Below are 20,613 nucleotides of genomic sequence, written 5' to 3' on the forward strand. Positions count from 1 at the left end.
GTCATAAGTTGCGGTCTTGCTTTTTGGTGTTTCAAGAGTAAATATCTCCACTCCACGGACATGTTGAGTTACAGCAGCCAGCATGCTGTATGCGAGTGCGCTGCAAGCTGTGGACAAGTCCGCCTCCGCAACCACATCGTTTACAGACAGGCTACTGTCAGCAACGCAACATAAGCAAAAACAATTCAATTTTGCTCTCTGTGCATGTTTGTTGTGTTGAAGCTAAGCATTAAATGAGTGAGTACAGTAGCGGGGCGTCTCTCTCCTTTGAGAGAGCCTGCATTTCACTCAGTAGGCTACCCCTAAAGTGAGAGTTTATCAAGCAACATGACGAGTTAATTTGCTTTTGACATCGCACGTCCTGCGATGTGACTATCGCGCATGCGCACATCGCAATGTCGATGTGTAAACGATATATCGTGCAGCCCTAGTCTGTCCTGCTGCACACAGGTGTGGAGACACCGTCGGCGTCCACAGTCTGTCTTGCTGCACACAGGTGTGGAGACGCCGTCCTTGTGAACTATAATAGAGAGGTATAGATGTTTTTTTACCACATGGGAAACTGTTCAATACATAAGGAGTAATACAGCATGATACATGACAAATAGATCTTAAAACTACTGGCTTGGGCGTCTGGGTTGTGTGTGTAGAGGTAAAAGCACTCACCTACAACTAGAGACCCGGGTTCAATTCCCGGCAGCGGTACCTCCAGCTTGGTCAGACGTTCCTACAGACACAATTGGCAATGTCTGCGGATGGGAAGCCGGTGAGGTATGAGTCCTGGTCACTGCACTAGTGCCTCCTCTGGTCGGTCGGAGCGCCTGTTTAGGGGGGTTGGAGAATTGGGGGGAATAGCATGATCCTCCATTGTGCTACGTCCTGCCTGGCGACTGCACAACTCTCTAGAGGGGGGGGGGGGGGGGGCGAGTGGTGGGTGGAGCAATGACCGGGACATGTCTATCCGGAGTTGGAGGTGCACTGTTGGTCCGATCAACTCCAACTTTGCCAAAACACTTTTCAGGGGTCTGGCATGCAACTGGTGCGGGAAGGAAAAAACAGAAAAATTGCATCCATAAGGGTGCTACGGCAATGTTTTAAATGTTGAAATGGCCACTTGCACATCATTGCTCGGATCACCTCAGAGAGTTTGGAGGTGAAAAAAAGTGGTTTATCTCGAGAACCATTCATCCGATCGACTTCAACCTTGGGGAGTGCGCTGCCTGGAATCCGATGGAGTGCGGTGCATAATTTTGGACACACACAGAGTCATAGCACCACCTACTGGCCACTCGCACATCATTGCTCGGATCACCTCCAAACTTGGGGAGTTTGGAGGTGAAAAAAAGTGGTTTATATCGAGAACCGTTCATCCGATCGACTTCAAACTTGGTGAGTGCGCTGCTGGGGACCGGACAGAGTGCAGCCAAATTCTGTGCGATTCAGACATGTGCATAGTCATAGCACCACCTACTGGCAACACAAAAATATATATATATATCTTGAGAACCATTTGTCTGATCCACTTCAAACTTGGGGGGTGCAGTGCCAAATTTCAGCATGAGTTTGGTCACACCCCCAAAAAAGTGAGCTCATGGCGCATCATCTCCAGTCTCCACCCTAGAAATCATTTCTATTACAACTAGTTGATTTAATAAATCAACTAGTTGATTTAATATTTAAGATCTTCAATTATATATTTTTTACCATACAGGCCTACAGCCTGACGAAGACCAGAGGTTGAAACGCGTTGCGTCTCTTGTGCCCTTGTCCTGTCCTGAAGATGTATTGTGTATTAACTATTTACATATACCTGTACATTACTTCTTTATTCATTAAATTCTTTATAAGCATCAAGAAGCTCCCTTTTTTCTATTCACCGTTTACCATACATATGAAATATGAAACTGACAAAGATTAAAGAAACAAAATGTTCTTGAAATACAATGAGAATTTATTCAAACGGTGCAAAAAAGAAAATTAATCATAATTATAATATAATAACCTAACACATAAATCTGATGTTCTTTCTATCCAGATTGCACTGTCACACAGCCTTAGGGCTCTCCTCTCAAAAACAAAACATTAAAATTATAAAAAATAAAATAAAAATAAAAACAACAGACCAGAATACCAGAACTGAAATCAAGTCAAAATAATGCACAAATTTGGTAAAAATGGATTGCCATTTACATGCAACAGTTCAAGTCCCATGCAACTCAAAGTATCCCGTGTTAATGTTGCCATTGATGACTATTCTGTCCCACAGAAATGACAGAAGATGTACAATATATACGTAAAAAGAAATATTGGGTCAAGTATGTCGCAAAACAAAGTCTGAGCCATTTCTGTTCTGATTTGGTGGAAACGAGCTGGGTCAACAAGATCATGTTTTAACATAGCACGGATTGGTGGCTGTAGAAAAAAAAAGTAAAAACTTAAAAATCAAATAAAAACAAACAAAACAAACAAACCAAATAAAAGCCAGTCTGCAAGACAATTAGCCATGTGAGAAAGAACATCCTAAATCGTCTCAACTAAACATTCCACAAGGAAATCTCTGAAAAAAATTACTATAAATATATATTCTCAAATTGTATCTTGTCAGGTCAGCAATGAGGAAATTAGTTTGCAAAGGAGAGAGCGAATTTTAATGAGGCCGGTTCGGGAGTCGTCCTCCACAGCCAACATGTCACCTTCTGATCAACACTGATTCCACACCAAAATTCAGCCTCTCACAAGCTTATCATCCAAACTTCGTTTTAGTGTCCAACAATATACATTCTCACCTTTTTAAAAACACTGTAAAACTTTGGGCTTACAAAAATAACTTGAACATATTTATACAACCGCTCACTGTATTTTCTTCTTAAATACAAAAAAGTGTTTCCAGACTGTAAAGTCCGATGTTTGACATGATCTCTGTGAGGCATCCATTTCCTTGCAAAAACAAAAACAAAAACAAAAATGGACCTGTGTGGTTGTAAGCTAATTATTACATTAATGGGAGAGGAAGAGAGTACATATACGTAGACATTTTAAAGACAGGCATCAGCTTCCCACAGTAAGGGAACTCTGTCTTCTTTGAGAGCTGAAATACTAGAACAAGGATTCATTCAGCATTAGTGCATTAACACACGTCAACACACACAAACACAGCACACGCAAATGTTGTTTAAGATATAGCATAGTGGTGCAGTGATGAGGGAATCAGTTGGTTCCATTTTATAGTGTCCATTACCTTTAAAAGCCTAGTGTTACTATAAATGCTCAGCAAAAAAAAAGATGCCCTCCTTTCTTGACCAATTATTGCAAAGTGGAAAATAAGCAGTGTCAAATTAGTAGTCTTGTAAATTATTCTCCAACATTTTGATCTGATATAGGGCATTAAGACCTCCAACACTGACAAAAAAGAAAACAAGGGTGCCATCCACAGGGCAAGGCAGTGAATTGCATACTCAATTGTGCTTTAAAAGAGACTGATCAACTGATGTCAAAAGAGTGGATACAGTCAGAAGAGTAGAGCCGTTTTTGTTTTGATTTTTATCTCAAAATAAATTCTCCATCAGTTAAAATGGCTTAATAGGATAATGGGAAAATCACAAATGGCAATTCGCTATTTTGACATAAGTACAATTAATACAGCCTGAATTTAGAAATGAGAGCAAGGAAGATTCAATGAAAGGGGAATCAGCCAATATCAAATATTTGATATCAAAAATATAACGGAATTAGTTCAATAGCTTCAAAGGTAACAGAAAAATGGAAACTGTTTTCACGTATTTGTTTTTTGTTGTTGTTTTTTTTGGAGGGGGGGGGGGGTTGAAACTGCAGCCAATGAAGCAAGCAGCAGATACTTGGAGTTCATCTTGCACAACATACAAACAAGATTGTGATGCCACAAGGACAAAGACTGAAAAAGGCAACTAGGAAACTGAGTTAGACGGTGACACTGGCACCAAAATGCTGTAGCTCTATGGTAACTGAATATTTAGAGAAAACCTTACAGCCTGCGCCCCTGCTTTCCTGCGAATGGAGGTGGCAGTGTCTACAGTTCTGACGTGAACGACGGACAACACAGTCAGGCCCCTTCAAAAACAGTAACAACATGTCTATGGACATCAGGAAAGTGCTTGAACTTGTGCAGAAAGAGGTTAAGCAACTGGTTTTGGAGGTACGAACGCTTGAAATTGAGAAACCACCGTCAGTAGAACAGAACTTGATCATTTTGTGGTGAGCAACCGAGCGAATACCAATAAGGTGTAACCATGAAACGTGTTTCACATTTCTCAACCATCAGAGTAAAGAGGTTGTGTCATTTCATAACAGAATTGAGCATTCTATTACCAGAAAATCTTAATACAACGTGAATGTGATTTTGAGTGTCGGCATCCAACAAAAGTGCATGCGGCACTTAGCAGCATGCAAACAAAAATTGGAGACAATCGTCACTGCTGGAGACATCCTCCATGCTCTATTAGCAACATTCTATCAGTTTCTTGAAAACAATCTGTTAGTTTCCTCCCCAAGGCAACTATGAAACGTATGAAATAAGATTTCAACAATTTAACAATTAACAGAATTGCACACCATGCATGTCGTCCGTGATGACGGGTGTCTCCAAAAATGTGTTTAGAAATATGCAGGATGTTGCGTAGTGTTGCATGCCTCAGTTGGCCACAATAATGAAATGCCACAATGCCAACCATGGATACAGACAGAGGAAGACCCAACTGAGAAACAGTAACATTCCAACATACATAGTAAATACTCTGGGTCAGGCTCTGGGATACAGGATCTATCTTAGTGCTGTCTTTGTTCTACAACGCCTGGTCAATAATCTGATCAAATATTGTTAAGTCTTCAAAAGGTTGACATCTTGACAACATCCAGTAAATATATATGGCTATACATATATATATGGACACAATGTTGAATTTTGAGGTGATGTTTGTGTTTTCATTTCCAAAATGATATCGCTAACAGTGTAGAGCAGATGTGTTGAATGCATGGAGATTTATCGGTTGCATTCTGTAACATTAGCACCACAGCAGCTCACAGAATGCTTACTCATTAGCATAGCATAGTAGCTGCCATTTGCATTACGCAAATGACGACCAACAAAAAAGCAACTTGTCATGGATAAATTCTGCTGTTTCCCGAGGTACATACAACGCGAGCATCTAGTAACAGTAGTGTAAAATCTGCATAATGCTGAACTCATCCCAACTGGATGTCTTCAAAATGATCAAACACCCCTCAATTAACCAATTAAAATATTATCACGTACCACAAATGGAGTAGAGACACTCATGCCATTTGTTTGTGCTTGCTTCATAGTGTGTGTAGTAGTGTGAGTCTGTATTAAGTGTGTTATGTGTGTGCATTGGTTAGTGTATGTATGGCGCCTGCCATATACATTCTCTCCACCAGGAGGAGACAGTTGCAAGGCATTGGAACATGGATAACGAGGAGGAGAGCCTGCAGCTCACACACACACTCGCACCATACACAACGCCTGCATAAGAGCCACAGCAAAATGTAACAGAAGTGCAGTTAGTTAATTCTCTGGTCTAACGTGTGACCCGCCCGTCAGCAGCCTGCGGCCGTGTGGACTCTTCTCCAACAGGAGGTGACACAGCTACTCCGTTCAGAGGCTGACCACCCAAGCCTTTATTCTTTCATGGTAAAAGGCCACTCAGCAAATTCCAACCCCCGGCAAAATCCATTCAGAACCTGTGGATGGGTGGCTCTGTCTCCCTCCTCTTCATTTCTTCCCGGTAGCAGTAGGAGCAGTAGTTGCCTGTCTCAGGGTGTCCGTAGTAGGTGCAATCTTGTGTCCGGCAGCGACTGGACTGCAGGCCGGCCAAACCGCCGGCGCTGCCCAGTGAGTAGTGTCTGACTGGGGGCGGCCCGCTCCGAGAGTCTAGGTTGGAGCGCATGTCCCGGAAGCCGTTGCTGTAGCCGCCACCGACCGGTTCTGACCCGGGGTAGTCCGGTGGGTCGTGCTCAGGGGTGTATGAGGGGGTGAGGCGGGAGGGACTGATGGGGACGGGGGCTTGTGGGTGGGTGTATTGGGGATGAGGGGGGCCCTGCGTCGTGGGGCAGTGGCGGGGAAGGGTAGCGTACGAGGGTAGGCCTGGGTAGGAGGACGCGGGGGACCCGCCAGCGAGCTGGCGCCGTGGTTCCATGTAGCCGTGCATGTGAAGGTGCTGGGTGAGGGGTGCGGGAGCGGGGGGCTGGTCTATGAAGGCGGGCCGGGGGATGGGCACAACGCCAGAGTACATGGAGGGGCTTAATGTGGAGGGCTTGAGGTGGTTGAAGGAGGGTGGTGGGCTCTCTGACAGCTCCTCTTTAGCCTCATAAGGCCGGTAGCCCTGCTCCGTCCCGCCACCCGTTTCCTTCTTGGGTGGCTGGGTGCCGTTGGTGACTCCCTTCCTCTCTGCGTCGCGCCGCTGCTGCTCCTGCTCGGCCCCGAAGCGCTCCTCCGCATCGGCGAGGTAGCGCTGGATCATCTCCTCCTGGAAGGGCTGCCGGTTGCTGGTCGTGAGAAGACCGGCGAAGATGAACTTCCTCTCGCCTTGCATGGCGGCACGCAGGATGCCCAGGCTGACCTTGACATCGGCGCTGTACTTGTAGGGGTCTCCCTCCGTACTGCTGCCCCCGCTGCTGGTGCTGCTGCCTGTCCCGTTGAGGCGCTCGCTGCCTGAGGAGGGGGAGCCTTTCCCAGAATCCTCAGAGGCTTGGGCCGAGGGCGAGCTATCCTTGCTGCCTTTCCTCCCCCTCAACGAGCCCTTCTTCTTCTCCCCGCCCTCCTGCTTGGCTCCTCCAGCTCCAGCATTTTTCCCCGTCATCAGCCCACCCACGTTCTTCTTCAGCTTGCTGCCCAGGCTCTTACCAAAGCTGCCCAGCTTATTGGCCACCGAGTCGGCCCTCTTCTTGTCTTTATCCTTGTCCTTCTCCTTCTTGCTCTTGTCCTTGCCTGCTGTCCCAGTCCCCGCCACCGCCGAGCCGCTACTGGACGAGCTAGATGAGGAAGAGGAGCTGTTCTTGGCCGAGGACCCGCCTCCGTTGAGCGTTGTTCCGGTGGCAGTGTCTACGTTGCCGTTGGAGCTGCTGCTGACCGACTCTTTGTCGGATTCTCCTGAGTCGGGGGGCGTGCGGGCATCCTCTCCTGCAGAAGCTGTGGGAGACTCAGGCTGGGCCAGAGGGGCTTGCTGGAGGGATACAAAGCAGAAATAGACCAATGGAAAAACTGAAATTGAAAGAAAATTACACATATTCCATATTGGGATAAAATAAATCGGTCAATTAATGGGCTAAACAAAAAGTAAAAAAAAAAGAGTAAAATAAGGCATCTTCATTAGTGAAGTAAAATTAAGTTTAGTCGTTAGTTGTAAAATAATTGGGCAAATTTGGCCCAGGACCACGTGCGTTGTGTGGCAACCGCGGGGGCAGGCATCCCTGGGTTGTGGCTAGATGGGGTACAGCCCATCTAGCCAAATCGTGGCAATTGGTATTCCATTTAATTTGTATAACTTCTTGTATAGTGTCATGACGAAAGCAAAGATACAACAGGGTGAGATAAAGCATAGATCCCCATAGTGTGTGTGTGTGTGTGTGTGTGTGTCATGTATGGGAACAGCCCCCCCCCAAAAAAGGCAAATTAAAGGTCCAATCAGTAAGTTTGGGGGGAAATTAAAAGTTCACAAAGTGTTTTTATTACAAATGAGTAGCTCAGTTCCGTAACTGAAAAAATGTCTCTCTGCGTTCACCCATTCCAAAGCTATTGCTGGAGAATTCTGCTCCTCATGGGTAGAGATTTCCTGGGAAATTTGGCGGATGTGACGTTCTGCACGTTCACGAGCCTGCCTCTCATAGTGTGTGTGTGTGTGTGTAGGTGTGTAAGTGCGCTCGTTGTAGTTCAGGCAACGCTGCAAGTGTTGAAACACCACCCCGTTGGGAAATGAGAGGGGATCTCACCAAGCGCCCCCGAAATAAGTGTCCTTTCCATCACAATGAATGACTGAGTGAATGAATGAATGACTGACTCCCCGAAAAAGCCGTCTGTTGACCAGCGTGCGCTGGTAATGACTCTGTACTCAGATTCCTTCTCATACTGTATCTGCAAACATGTTGGTGAGAAATAGATAAGGCTGTATGATGACCCACTATTCTGATCTCAAACAACCAACAGTTATGGAATGGGCCTGCAGAAATGGTGAGCAGTGAGCACCATGGGGCTAACCTGAGGTAGCAGTGAGCACCATGGGGCTAACCTGAGGTAGAGCAGTGAGCACCATGGGGTTAACCTGAGGTAGAGCAGTGAGCACCATGGGGCTAACCTGAGGTAGAGCAGTGAGCACCATGGGGTTAACCTGAGGTAGAGCAGTGAGCACCATGGGGCTAACCTGAGGTAGAGCAGTGAGCACCATGGGGCTAACCTGAGCAGTGAGCACCATGGGGCTAACCTGAGGTAGAGCAGTGAGCACCATGGGGCTAACCTGAGGTAGCAGTGAGCACCATGGGGCTAACCTGAGGTAGAGCAGTGAGCACCATGGGGCTAACCTGAGGTAGAGCAGTGAGCACCATGGGGCTAACCTGAGCAGTGAGCACCATGGGGCTAACCTGAGGTAGAGCAGTGAGCACCATGGGGCTAACCTGAGGTATAGCAGTGAGCACCATGGGGCTAACCTGAGGTAGCAGTGAGCACCATGGGGCTAACCCATACATGGGCAACATACGGCCCGCGGGCCGTATGCGGCCCGCGGGCGCCCCCTGTGTGGCCCGCGATGGAATTGCAAAAAAAAAAAAAAAAAAAAAAAAAACCTTTTTTTTTTTTTTTTTTTTTTTTTACAGTGCTCCTGAACGCAACATGCAAGATACCCACTGAATAAGTGTCCAAATGTTCATGTCATTCTGGCCAATACTCTGTTATAGCATTTCAGTCTGGAATATGGAATATCTTTCAATAATATTTATGACTAAAAGGCTAAAAGTAATCTCATGTGTAAGTTTCTACATTGAAGTAGAAATTTAAATAATTAACTTGTTGGTTTTGGATTTATTTAGCTTCAAGAGTGCATTTTTGTTCTTGTGTGACCCTCAACACAGGCTTTGAGAATCCCGGGCCACTTACTGATACTTATGCTTAAATTCACCCACTCATATTCTGGTTTATTTCAAGAAAAACATTTCGGCTAGTGGAAATTCTAATTGGCTGGTAACTTTAAAATCTAGCAGCCATATTGGCAGGTGGTGAAAAAAGTTAATTTCAAGCCCTGCAGGGAGAGCAGGTGGTGACATAGGAGTGAAAAAAGGATCAAATATTGGTGGTTAAGACTGAATAATGGCATTACAATTGTTAATTTAAAATGAGTTATTCCTCTAAACCTGGCTTCAAATGCCCCAAATTCTTCGCGCTGGCGCCGTTCAGCCCTCAGCAAAATCTGGTAGCGAGGACATTTTTTTGTGGCCCTCTCTATCATCAAAGTTGCCCATCCATGGGTTACGGCATGACAATATTTGTTCGGCCCCCGGCAACAATCTGGGTTTCTCATGTGGCCCCCCATGAAAAATAGTTGCCCACCCCTGGGCTAACCTGAGGTAGCAGTGAGCACCATGGGGCTAACCTGAAGTAGAGCAGTGAGCACCATGGGGCTAACCTGAGGTAGCAGTGAGCACCATGGGGCTAACCTGAGGTAGCAGTGAGCACCATGGGGCTAACCTGAGGTTGCAGTGAGCACCATGGGGCTAACCTGAGGTAGAGCAGTGAGCACCATGGGGCTAACCTGAGGTAGAGCAGTGAGCACCATGGGGCTAACCTGAGGTAGCAGTGAGCACCATGGGGCTAACCTGAGGTAGCAGTGAGCATCATGGGGCTAACCTGAGGTAGAGCAGTGAGCACCATGGGGCTAACCTGAGGTAGAGCAGTGAGCACCATGGGGCTAACCTGAGGTAGCAGTGAGCACCATGGGGCTAACCTGAGGTAGAGCAGTGAGCATCATGGGGCTAACCTGAGGTAGAGCAGTGAGCATCATGGGGCTAACCTGAGGTAGAGCAGTGAGCATCATGGGGCTAACCTGAGGTAGAGCAGTGAGCATCATGGGGCTAACCTGAGGTAGAGCAGTGAGCACCATGGGGCTAACCTGAGCAGTGAGCACCATGGGGCTAACCTGAGCAGTGAGCACCATGGGGCTAACCTGAGGTAGAGCAGTGAGCACCATGGGACTAACCTGAGGTAGAGCAGTGAGCACCATGGGGCTAACCTGAGGTAGAGCAGTGAGCACCATGGGGCTAACCTGAGGTAGAGCAGTGAGCACCATGGGGCTAACCTGAGGTAGAGCAGTGAGCACCATGGGGCTAACCTGAGGTAGAGCAGTGAGCATCATGGGGCTAACCTGAGGTAGAGCAGTGAGCACCATGGGGCTAACCTGAGGTAGCGCTGCTGTAATTCTTGAACAAAATGGCCCTCTTTTCACACAGAGATTCCTCTATTGCCACCAATCACTGCAGCTTTACAGTGAAAATGCCATGAACGTGTTATCCTTCCTAACTTTCTGGCATTAGCATGTGGCACACAAGAGGCCCATTGACACAAGGTTTGTGTGGAGTCATTTGATGAGCCCAACAGCCCAGTGAGTGTAGTTTGTTTCCACATACAGTTTGTGCAGCAGTGAGGGGGCTGCTGCTCTGATTGAGAGAGAAAACAAGTTGGAAAGAATTTGACCCCTGCATTAAAACAAATATAGGCCCCTGCATCCATCCATCCATCCATCTTCAACCGCTTATCCGAGATCGGGCCGCAGAGGTAGCAGTTCCAGCAGGGGACCCCTCGGTCTACCTCCTGGTCTACCTCCTGGTCTACCTCCTGGTCTACCTCCTGGTCTACCTCCTGGTCTACCTCCTGGTCTACCTCCTGGTCTCCTCCCAGCTGGACGTGCCTGGAACACCTCCATAGGGAGGCGACCAGGTGGCATCCTTACCAGATTCCCAAACGACCTCAACGTGCTCCTTTCTATGCAAAGGAGCAGTGGTTCTACTCTGAGTCCCTCATGAGCTTCTCACGTTATACCTAAAAGGGAGATGCCAGCCACCCTCCTGAGAAAACCCATTTCGGCCGCTTGTGTCCGCGATCTTGTTCTTTCGGTCATGACCCATCCTTCATGACCATAGGTGAGGGTATAGGAACGAAGATCGACCGGCTTTGCGTTCTGGCTCAGCTCTCTTTTCATCACAACGGCGCGGTAAAGTGAACGCAATACCGCTCCAGCTGCTCCGATTCTTCGGCCCATCTCCCGCAGAACGAGACACCGAACAAAATACTTGAACTCCTTCACTTGGGGTAAGGCCTCTGCATACAGCATAAAATAGCTCTTGCACTTGATGATCACCAGAGTGGGAAATTAACACCAACCATCAGTATTAAGTTTTACTTAATACTCTACCAGTCAGTTTGGCACCTAACTGACCATTGTTGGCCGAGGGGTTGAATGTTCTTTTCCATTCCCCAAAAAACAAACAGTCTGGCTGATAAAATAATGAGTCTAGTCAATTTTGCAATCCCCCACCAGCCTCCACCAGCCTCCACCAGCCTCCACGGCAGATTGAAAAATAAGATAATGTCCTACTCGGTTTATCACCAATTGATCTTGACTGTCTGTGCACAAGCATTTTTGGGCAAAAACATGATGTCTGATAGTAAATAACGATGAACACTGTTGTCTCATAACATAGATTTATCTGCCACAGGGCTCATCTCTGAGCTTCCTTCTGCAGTGTAGTAAACATCACTCAGCAGGACGGTTGTGTGGAATCTCATCTTTACCTCGCAGGGCAGAGGCAGCCAGGTGACGGTCATGTAGCTGTGCAACATCTGGAGCTTGGCCTCCAAGGACAGAGCCACACTGAGAGCAAGAGGAAAAGAGAGAAAGAGTTCAGTGAGAGTGAGCATCACCTTCTGCCAGAGCTCCATTTTCATGTTTGTGGAAATGCTATTATTGTAAGTCGCTGTTGACTATTTATAGAATTTCTGCTAAATATTGGAGAAAAGAAACACGGGCAAAGAGATGGGATAACATGCCACAACAGTCATGAGTTGGGTGTCCGCAACATAAAATGACCAGTGAATGATCTGATCTCGGACATATGCCTGGAATGCCAGCCTGGATTTGATAAGTCAAGCTAAATCTAAGCAATCAGTGCGGCATGAATAAGAAAGATTTGGTTTCAGAAGTAACATACTGTACTTCAAACACATATGTACACTGTGATCATGGTAAACTAAGCTGTGCACTGTGATCATGGTAAACTAAGCTGTGCACTGTGATCATGGTAAACTAAGCTGTGCACTGTAGTCTCGCTGGCCAGCCTCCTCTCCCTTCCGTCCGAGGAGTCTGGCGCCGCAGGTCTCCATAGTGGGATTGCGATGGGCGGCGCTTAGCGGCAGTGCCCTTGTAAAATAGTTTCCAACAATCCAACTTGCCGTTTTCAGCGTGTAGCAACAAGCTAGTGTGTAGGTTTCTGCCGTTAGCTTGCTAGCTAGTTAGTTGTTTTCCCTGAGGCGGCAGGGGACTATTTACAGAAACACACAGGGAAGAGGGAGCGGAAGCCACTCTGATTGACATGGTCGGAGCCAATGACAGAGCTTCTTAAGCGGGGAGCGGACATCCGGCTGCCACTGAAACCGACGCCTCCAATGGGAGAGCAGAGTAGGGTTTATCCCAGTTATGGAGACCTGCAGCGCCAGACTCCTCGGACGGAAGGGAGAGGAGGCTGGCCAGCGAGACTAGTGTACTGTGATCATGGTAAACTAAGCTGTACACTGTGATCATGGTAAACTAAGCTGTGCACTGTGATCATGGTAAACTAAGCTGTACACTGTGATCATGGTAAACTAAGCTGTGCACTGTGATCATGGTAAACTAAGCTGTGCACTGTGATCATGGTAAACTAAGCTGTGCACTGTGATCATGGTAAACTAAGCTGTGCACTGTGATCATGGTAAACTAAGCTGTGCACTGTGATCATGGTAAACTAAGCTGTGCACTGTGATCATGGTAAACTAAGCTGTGCACTGTGATCATGGTAAACTAAGCTGTGCACTGTGATCATGGTAAACTAAGCTGTGCACTGTGATCATGGTAAATGCTGCCAACCTGATGTATGTGATAATAATGCTGTGAATGTTGTTTTGTACACTGTCCAGTGATGCTGCTGCTCCTTGACTTCCCGAACTGATCGTTTGACTCTAAAGCCCCAAACACATTTTCACGTTTTGAAGCCCACGTTGTTTTAAATGGCCGATCGCGCACCAAGAGCGTTCTGATGCGCGTCAAAACTGCCTTGACGTCCGTAGTCCAAACCGGTTTGGATTTTGGAGCGTCAAATGAGGATCCAACAGCCCCCCCCCCCCGCCCTCTCTCGCTCCACGCAGCGACTTTCATCAACGGCCGTCATATGCTCCGCAAACAAATCTCACTGCAGTTTAAATATAGCAAGCATGTAGGCTAAAATATAACGCTACACTACAGCAACACAAAGTGAGAGTGCTCTTCTAAACACATCGGCTACTAAAATATATTTCCCTGCATCTCATGATGAGATTAAATCGGTAACAAGTTTGGACCGATTGGATTGTTTCATTTTTTCATCCTCCCGCAGCACTGCATGACAGACAGGTAGGATGATTAACTACAGCCTCTGACTGACAGCGGTGCAAAACTAGGGTATAACAACTTTTTATTCATCGGTCATTGTGCCTGCTGCCTACATATAAATGAGTGGTCTTTTCCCCAAAATCCTGATGGTCCTGTGCTGTGGGTATGTAGCCCATCTGATGCTTGCAGTGCGCTATAGGAGCACAACTTGACGCGCATCAAATGACGGGCGTAAATGTTGCATATGATTTTCTTTCTTGTTTTGTGCTGCTGGCCTCGTCAACTGTATCTCCTTAGGGACAACACACTCAACTGCATTCTAATGTATGAAGAGTGAACTCCATCACCTTTTCTCAACAATGTAAATAGCCACTGCAGCAGAACATTAGTTGGTGATTATTAGATGTTATATATGCCGAGCCAAGTGTTTAAATTACACCAAGTGCATTATATGGGCCAATGTAATGTATACCATTGAGGACTTATGTAATATTATCTCTGTCCACCATTTCACCTGAATAAGACATCAACAGTGTCATCAAGTGAAGTAATTAATCTGGAAGGTTATTTTTACTGAGCTGCTATTTTGGCGTTCCTTTCCCTGGTCCATTCATAGAAGGTATTTAGAGCTAATCTCATTGTCACTGGCAGTGAGTGTCACTAATCCAGAGTCAGAGGTCAATCCCTACGCAATGACACTAACTGGTAAATGGACAGACAGCTGTCTGTATATATGTGTACACAGAAGAACCTTCTTAAACATCAAATTCAAGGACTTTTCAAGGACTTTGCAGGCCCAATTCCCTCAAATACAAGGGCCTAACACGGCATGGTTTGAGACATGCATCAGCACAAACTAGCAGGCTTTACAGAAGCTTGCAGACAACAAAGAGAGAGAGGCTTGAATGTGTGAACACTTCTACTAAACTGTGCTGTGTTACAGTGATAGCAGACTAGTATGCAGGAAGTGGATGGTAGCCTATTTACTAACGTTAAGGAGAAAAAACATCAAAAGAACTTCAATTTCTATTTCTGCACAAAATATACAAATTCACGCACTTTCAATGACCCATGTCTATTTATGTATATTTTCATAAACTTTCAAGGCCTTGATTCCCCCCCCCCCCCCCATTTTGTGATAAATGGGTTGCCCTGACCAACATAAGCAGATGTAGATGCAGAGGGAGCTCCATGGGAAAGCAGGCTGTACCTTGCCAGCATCACGTTGTCCGTGTCATCCTTGCCCCACTCCCAGTCTTTCCCAGGATCCACGGCAAAGTGCACAGGCAGCATCTTGTGCTCCGAGTCAGTGAGAGGGATCACCACTGTTGGAACAGAGGGAAGCGAGGGTGATAAGTCTGTGAGAGGGATCACCACTGTTGGTACAGAGGGAAGCTAAGGTGATACGTCTGTGAGAGAGATCACCACTGTTGGTACAGAGGGAAGCTAAGGTGATACGTCAGTGAGAGGGACCACCACTGTTGGTACAGAGAGAAGCTAAGGTGATAAGTCAGTGAGAGGGATCACCACTGTTGGTACAGAGGGAAGCTAAGGTGATAAGTCTGTGAGAGGGATCACCACTGTTGGTACAGAGAGAAGCTAAGGTGATAAGTCAGTGAGAGGGACCACCACTGTTGGTACAGAGGGAAGCTAAGGTAATAAGTCAGTGAGAGGGACCACCACTGTTGGTACAGAGAGAAGCTAAGGTGATAAGTCAGTGAGAGGGATCACCACTGTTGGTACAGAGGGAAGCTAAGGTGATAAGTCTGTGAGAGAGATCACCACTGTTGGTACAGAGGGAAGCTAAGGTGATAAGTCAGTGAGAGAGATCACCACTGTTGGTACAGAGAGAAGCTAAGGTGATAAGTCAGTGAGAGGGATCACCACTGTTGGTACAGAGGGAAGCTAAGGTGATAAGTCAGTGAGAGGGATCACCACTGTTGGTACAGAGAGAAGCTAAGGTGATAAGTCAGTGAGAGGGATCACCACTGTTGGTACAGAGAGAAGCTAAGGTGATAAGTCAGTGAGAGGGATCACCACTGTTGGTACAGAGAGAAGCTAAGGTGATAAGTCAGTGAGAGGGACCACCACTGTTGGTACAGAGGGAAGCTAAGGTAATAAGTCAGTGAGAGGGACCACCACTGTTGGTACAGAGAGAAGCTAAGGTGATAAGTCAGTGAGAGGGATCACCACTGTTGGTACAGAGGGAAGCTAAGGTGATAAGTCAGTGAGAGAGATCACCACTGTTGGTACAGAGGGAAGCTAAGGTGATAAGTCTGTGAGAGGGATCACCACTGTTGGTACAGAGGGAAGCTAAGGTGATAAGTCAGTGAGAGGGATCACCACTGTTGGTACAGAGGGAAGCTAAGGTGATAAGTCAGTGAGAGGGATCACCACTGTTGGTACAGAGGGAAGCTAAGGTGATAAGTCTGTGCGAGGGATCACCACTGTTGGTACAGAGGGAAGCTAAGGTGATAAGTCTGTGAGAGGGATCACCACTGTTGGTACAGAGGGAAGCTAAGGTGATAAGTCTGTGAGAGGGATCACCACTGTTGGTACAGAGGGAAGCTAAGGTGATAAGTCTGTGAGAGGGATCACCACTGTTGGTACAGAGGGAAGCTAAGGTGATAAGTCTGTGAGAGGGATCACCACTGTTGGTACAGAGAGAAGCTAAGGTGATAAGTCTGTGAGAGGGATCACCACTGTTGGTACAGAGAGAAGCTAAGGTGATACGTCTGTGAGAGGGATCACCACTGTTGGTACAGAGGGAAGCTAAGGTGATAAGTCAGTGAGAGGGATCACCACTGTTGGTACAGAGGGAAGCTAAGGTGATAAGTCAGTGAGAGGGATCACCACTGTTGGTACAGAGGGAAGCTAAGGTGATAAGTCTGTGAGAGGGATCACCACTGTTGGTACAGAGGGAAGCTAAGGTGATAAGTCTGTGAGAGGGATCACCACTGTTGGTACAGAGGGAAGCTAAGGTGATAAGTCAGTGAGAGGGATCACCACTGTTGGTACAGAGAGAAGCTAAGGTGATAAGTCTGTGAGAGGGATCACCACTGTTGGTACAGAGAGAAGCTAAGGTGATAAGTCTGTGAGAGGGATCACCACTGTTGGTACAGAGAGAAGCTAAGGTGATAAGTCAGTGAGAGGGATCACCACTGTTGGTACAGAGGGAAGCTAAGGTGATAAGTCAGTGAGAGGGATCACCACTGTTGGTACAGAGGGAAGCTAAGGTGATAAGTCAGTGAGAGGGATCACCACTGTTGGTACAGAGGGAAGCTAAGGTGATAAGTCAGTGAGAGGGATCACCACTGTTGGTACAGAGGGAAGCTAAGGTGATAAGTCAGTGAGAGGGATCACCACTGTTGGTACAGAGAGAAGCTAAGGTGATAAGTCAGTGAGAGAGATCACCACTGTTGGTACAGAGAGAAGCTAAGGTGATAAGTCAGTGAGAGGGATCACCACTGTTGGTACAGAGAGAAGCTAAGGTGATAAGTCTGTGAGAGGGATCACCACTGTTGGTACAGAGGGAAGCTAAGGTGATAAGTCAGTGAGAGGGATCACCACTGTTGGTACAGAGAGAAGCTAAGGTGATAAGTCAGTGAGAGGGATCACCACTGTTGGTACAGAGAGAAGCTAAGGTGATAAGTCTGTGAGAGGGATCACCACTGTTGGTACAGAGGGAAGCTAAGGTGATAAGTCAGTGAGAGGGATCACCACTGTTGGTACAGAGGGAAGCTAAGGTGATAAGTCAGTGAGAGGGATCACCACTGTTGGTACAGAGAGAAGCTAAGGTGATAAGTCAGTGAGAGGGATCACCACTGTTGGTACAGAGGGAAGCTAAGGTAATAAGTCTGTGAGAGGGACCACCACTGTTGGTACAGAGGGAAGCTAAGGTGATACGTCAGTGAGAGGGATCACCACTGTTGGTACAGAGAGAAGCTAAGGTGATAAGTCAGTGAGAGGGATCACCACTGTTGGTACAGAGGGAAGCTAAGGTGATAAGTCAGTGAGAGGGATCACCACTGTTGGTACAGAGGGAAGCTAAGGTGATAAGTCAGTGAGAGGGATCACCACTGTTGGTACAGAGGGAAGCTAAGGTGATAAGTCAGTGAGAGGAATCACCACTGTTGGTACAGAGGGAAGCTAAGGTGATAAGTCTGTGAGAGGGATCACCACTGTTGGTACAGAGAGAAGCTAAGGTGATAAGTCAGTGAGAGGGATCACCACTGTTGGTACAGAGAGAAGCTAAGGTGATAAGTCAGTGAGAGGGATCACCACTGTTGGTACAGAGGGAAGCTAAGGTGATAAGTCAGTGAGAGGGATCACCACTGTTGGTACAGAGAGAAGCTAAGGTGATAAGTCTGTGAGAGGGATCACCACTGTTGGTACAGAGAGAAGCTAAGGTGATAAGTCAGTGAGAGGGATCACCACTGTTGGTACAGAGAGAAGCTAAGGTGATAAGTCAGTGAGAGGGATCACCACTGTTGGTACAGAGAGAAGCTAAGGTGATAAGTCTGTGAGAGGGATCACCACTGTTGGTACAGAGAGAAGCTAAGGTGATAAGTCAGTGAGAGGGATCACCACTGTTGGTACAGAGAGAAGCTAAGGTGATAAGTCAGTGAGAGGGATCACCACTGTTGGTACAGAGGGAAGCTAAGGTGATAAGTCTGTGAGAGGGATCACCACTGTTGGTACAGAGGGAAGCTAAGGTGATAAGTCAGTGAGAGGGATCACCACTGTTGGTACAGAGAGAAGCTAAGGTGATAAGTCAGTGAGAGAGATCACCACTGTTGGTACAGAGAGAAGCTAAGGTGATAAGTCAGTGAGAGGGATCACCACTGTTGGTACAGAGAGAAGCTAAGGTGATAAGTCTGTGAGAGGGATCACCACTGTTGGTACAGAGGGAAGCTAAGGTGATAAGTCAGTGAGAGGGATCACCACTGTTGGTACAGAGAGAAGCTAAGGTGATAAGTCAGTGAGAGGGATCACCACTGTTGGTACAGAGGGAAGCTAAGGTAATAAGTCTGTGAGAGGGACCACCACTGTTGGTACAGAGGGAAGCTAAGGTGATACGTCAGTGAGAGGGATCACCACTGTTGGTACAGAGAGAAGCTAAGGTGATAAGTCAGTGAGAGGGATCACCACTGTTGGTACAGAGGGAAGCTAAGGTGATAAGTCAGTGAGAGGGATCACCACTGTTGGTACAGAGAGAAGCTAAGGTGATAAGTCAGTGAGAGGGATCACCACTGTTGGTACAGAGGGAAGCTAAGGTGATAAGTCAGTGAGAGGGATCACCACTGTTGGTACAGAGAGAAGCTAAGGTGATAAGTCAGTGAGAGGGATCACCACTGTTGGTACAGAGGGAAGCTAAGGTGATAAGTCAGTGAGAGGGATCACCACTGTTGGTACAGAGAGAAGCTAAGGTGATAAGTCTGTGAGAGGGATCACCACTGTTGGTACAGAGAGAAGCTAAGGTGATAAGTCAGTGAGAGGGATCACCACTGTTGGTACAGAGGGAAGCTAAGGTGATAAGTATGTGAGAGGGATCACCACTGTTGGTACAGAGGGAAGCTAAGGTGATAAGTCAGTGAGAGGGATCACCACTGTTGGTACAGAGAGAAGCTAAGGTAATAAGTCAGTGAGAGGGATCACCACTGTTGGTACAGAGGGAAGCTAAGGTGATAAGTATGTGAGAGGGATCACCACTGTTGGTACAGAGGGAAGCTAAGGTGATAAGTCAGTGAGAGGGATCACCACTGTTGGTACAGAGAGAAGCTAAGGTGATAAGTCAGTGAGAGGAATCACCACTGTTGGTACAGAGAGAAGCTAAGGTGATAAGTCAGTGAGAGGAATCACCACTGTTGGTACAGAGGGAAGCTAAGGTGATAAGTCAGTGAGAGGAATCACCACTGTTGGTACAGAGAGAAGCTAAGGTGATAAGTCAGTGAGAGGGATCACCACTGTTGGTACAGAGAGAAGCTAAGGTGATAAGTCAGTGAGAGGGATCACCACTGTTGGTACAGAGGGAAGCTAAGGTGATAAGTATGTGAGAGGGATCACCACTGTTGGTACAGAGGGAAGCTAAGGTGATAAGTATGTGAGAGGGATCACCACTGTTGGTACAGAGGGAAGCTAAGGTGATAAGTCTGTGAGAGGGATCACCACTGTTGGTACAGAGAGAAGCTAAGGTGATAAGTCAGTGAGAGGGACCACCACTGTTGGTACAGAGAGAAGCTAAGGTGATAAGTCAGTGAGAGGAATCACCACTGTTGGTACAGAGGGAAGCTAAGGTGATAAGTCTGTGAGAGGGATCACCACTGTTGGTACAGAGGGAAGCTAAGGTGATAAGTCTGTGAGAGGGATCACCACTGTTGGTACAGAGGGAAGCTAAGGTGATACGTCAGTGAGAGGGATCACCACTGTTGGTACAGAGGGAAGCTAAGGTGATAAGTCTGTGAGAGGGATCACCACTGTTGGTACAGAGGGAAGCTAAGGTGATAAGTCTGTGAGAGGGATCACCACTGTTGGTACAGAGGGAAGCTAAGGTGATACGTCTTCATCAGAGAAGATGCATAATTTTAATCGAGCACTTTGGGTTGCCCGCAGACTTCGTGCTTAGAAGTACAATCAATTCGTTCAATCTCTATTTTGATGACATTTTGACTCTTGGATTAAAATTAAGGAAGTGGTGGTATTTAATAGGGTTGGATCAATATTGTGTTTTAAAGTTGATACTGATATACCCATATCTTTATACTGAAGGCACTGATAGCTGATATTTTAGTGGCGACATTCAACATCTTTCAATTTGACCATTTACTCAGCACATCTCTTAGAAAATAGCCCCTGCCAAAAAGGCTAAAAATATAGAACTTTTTACTCCATTCTCCTTTCAGTCAATATAGCTGTTGAAAGGTCAAACTCAACCCACTGACTAATATAAATCGACCAC

The 20,613-nt window shown here is 46.7% G+C and overlaps 1 protein-coding gene across 1 annotated transcript in view; it reads right to left on the reverse strand.

Annotated features, from left to right (window-relative positions):
- Positions 1 to 5,726: 5,726 nt before the first annotated feature.
- otud7b (OTU deubiquitinase 7B) overlaps positions 5,727 to 20,613 on the reverse strand; it is a gene marked incomplete at both ends in the record, with an annotated part of 29,112 nt that continues 14,225 nt past the window's right edge. The window contains 3 exons of the mRNA XM_083642939.1: positions 5,727 to 7,214; positions 11,825 to 11,903; positions 14,866 to 14,980. Of these exons, the coding sequence (XP_083499065.1) occupies positions 5,727 to 7,214; positions 11,825 to 11,903; positions 14,866 to 14,980 (1,682 nt within the window). The remainder of the gene's footprint in view (positions 7,215 to 11,824; positions 11,904 to 14,865; positions 14,981 to 20,613) is intronic.

Source organism: Poromitra crassiceps (assembly GCF_964638095.1).
Source record: "Poromitra crassiceps genome assembly, chromosome: 1".
In the NCBI taxonomy this organism is placed as follows: domain Eukaryota; kingdom Metazoa; phylum Chordata; class Actinopteri; order Beryciformes; family Melamphaidae; genus Poromitra; species Poromitra crassiceps.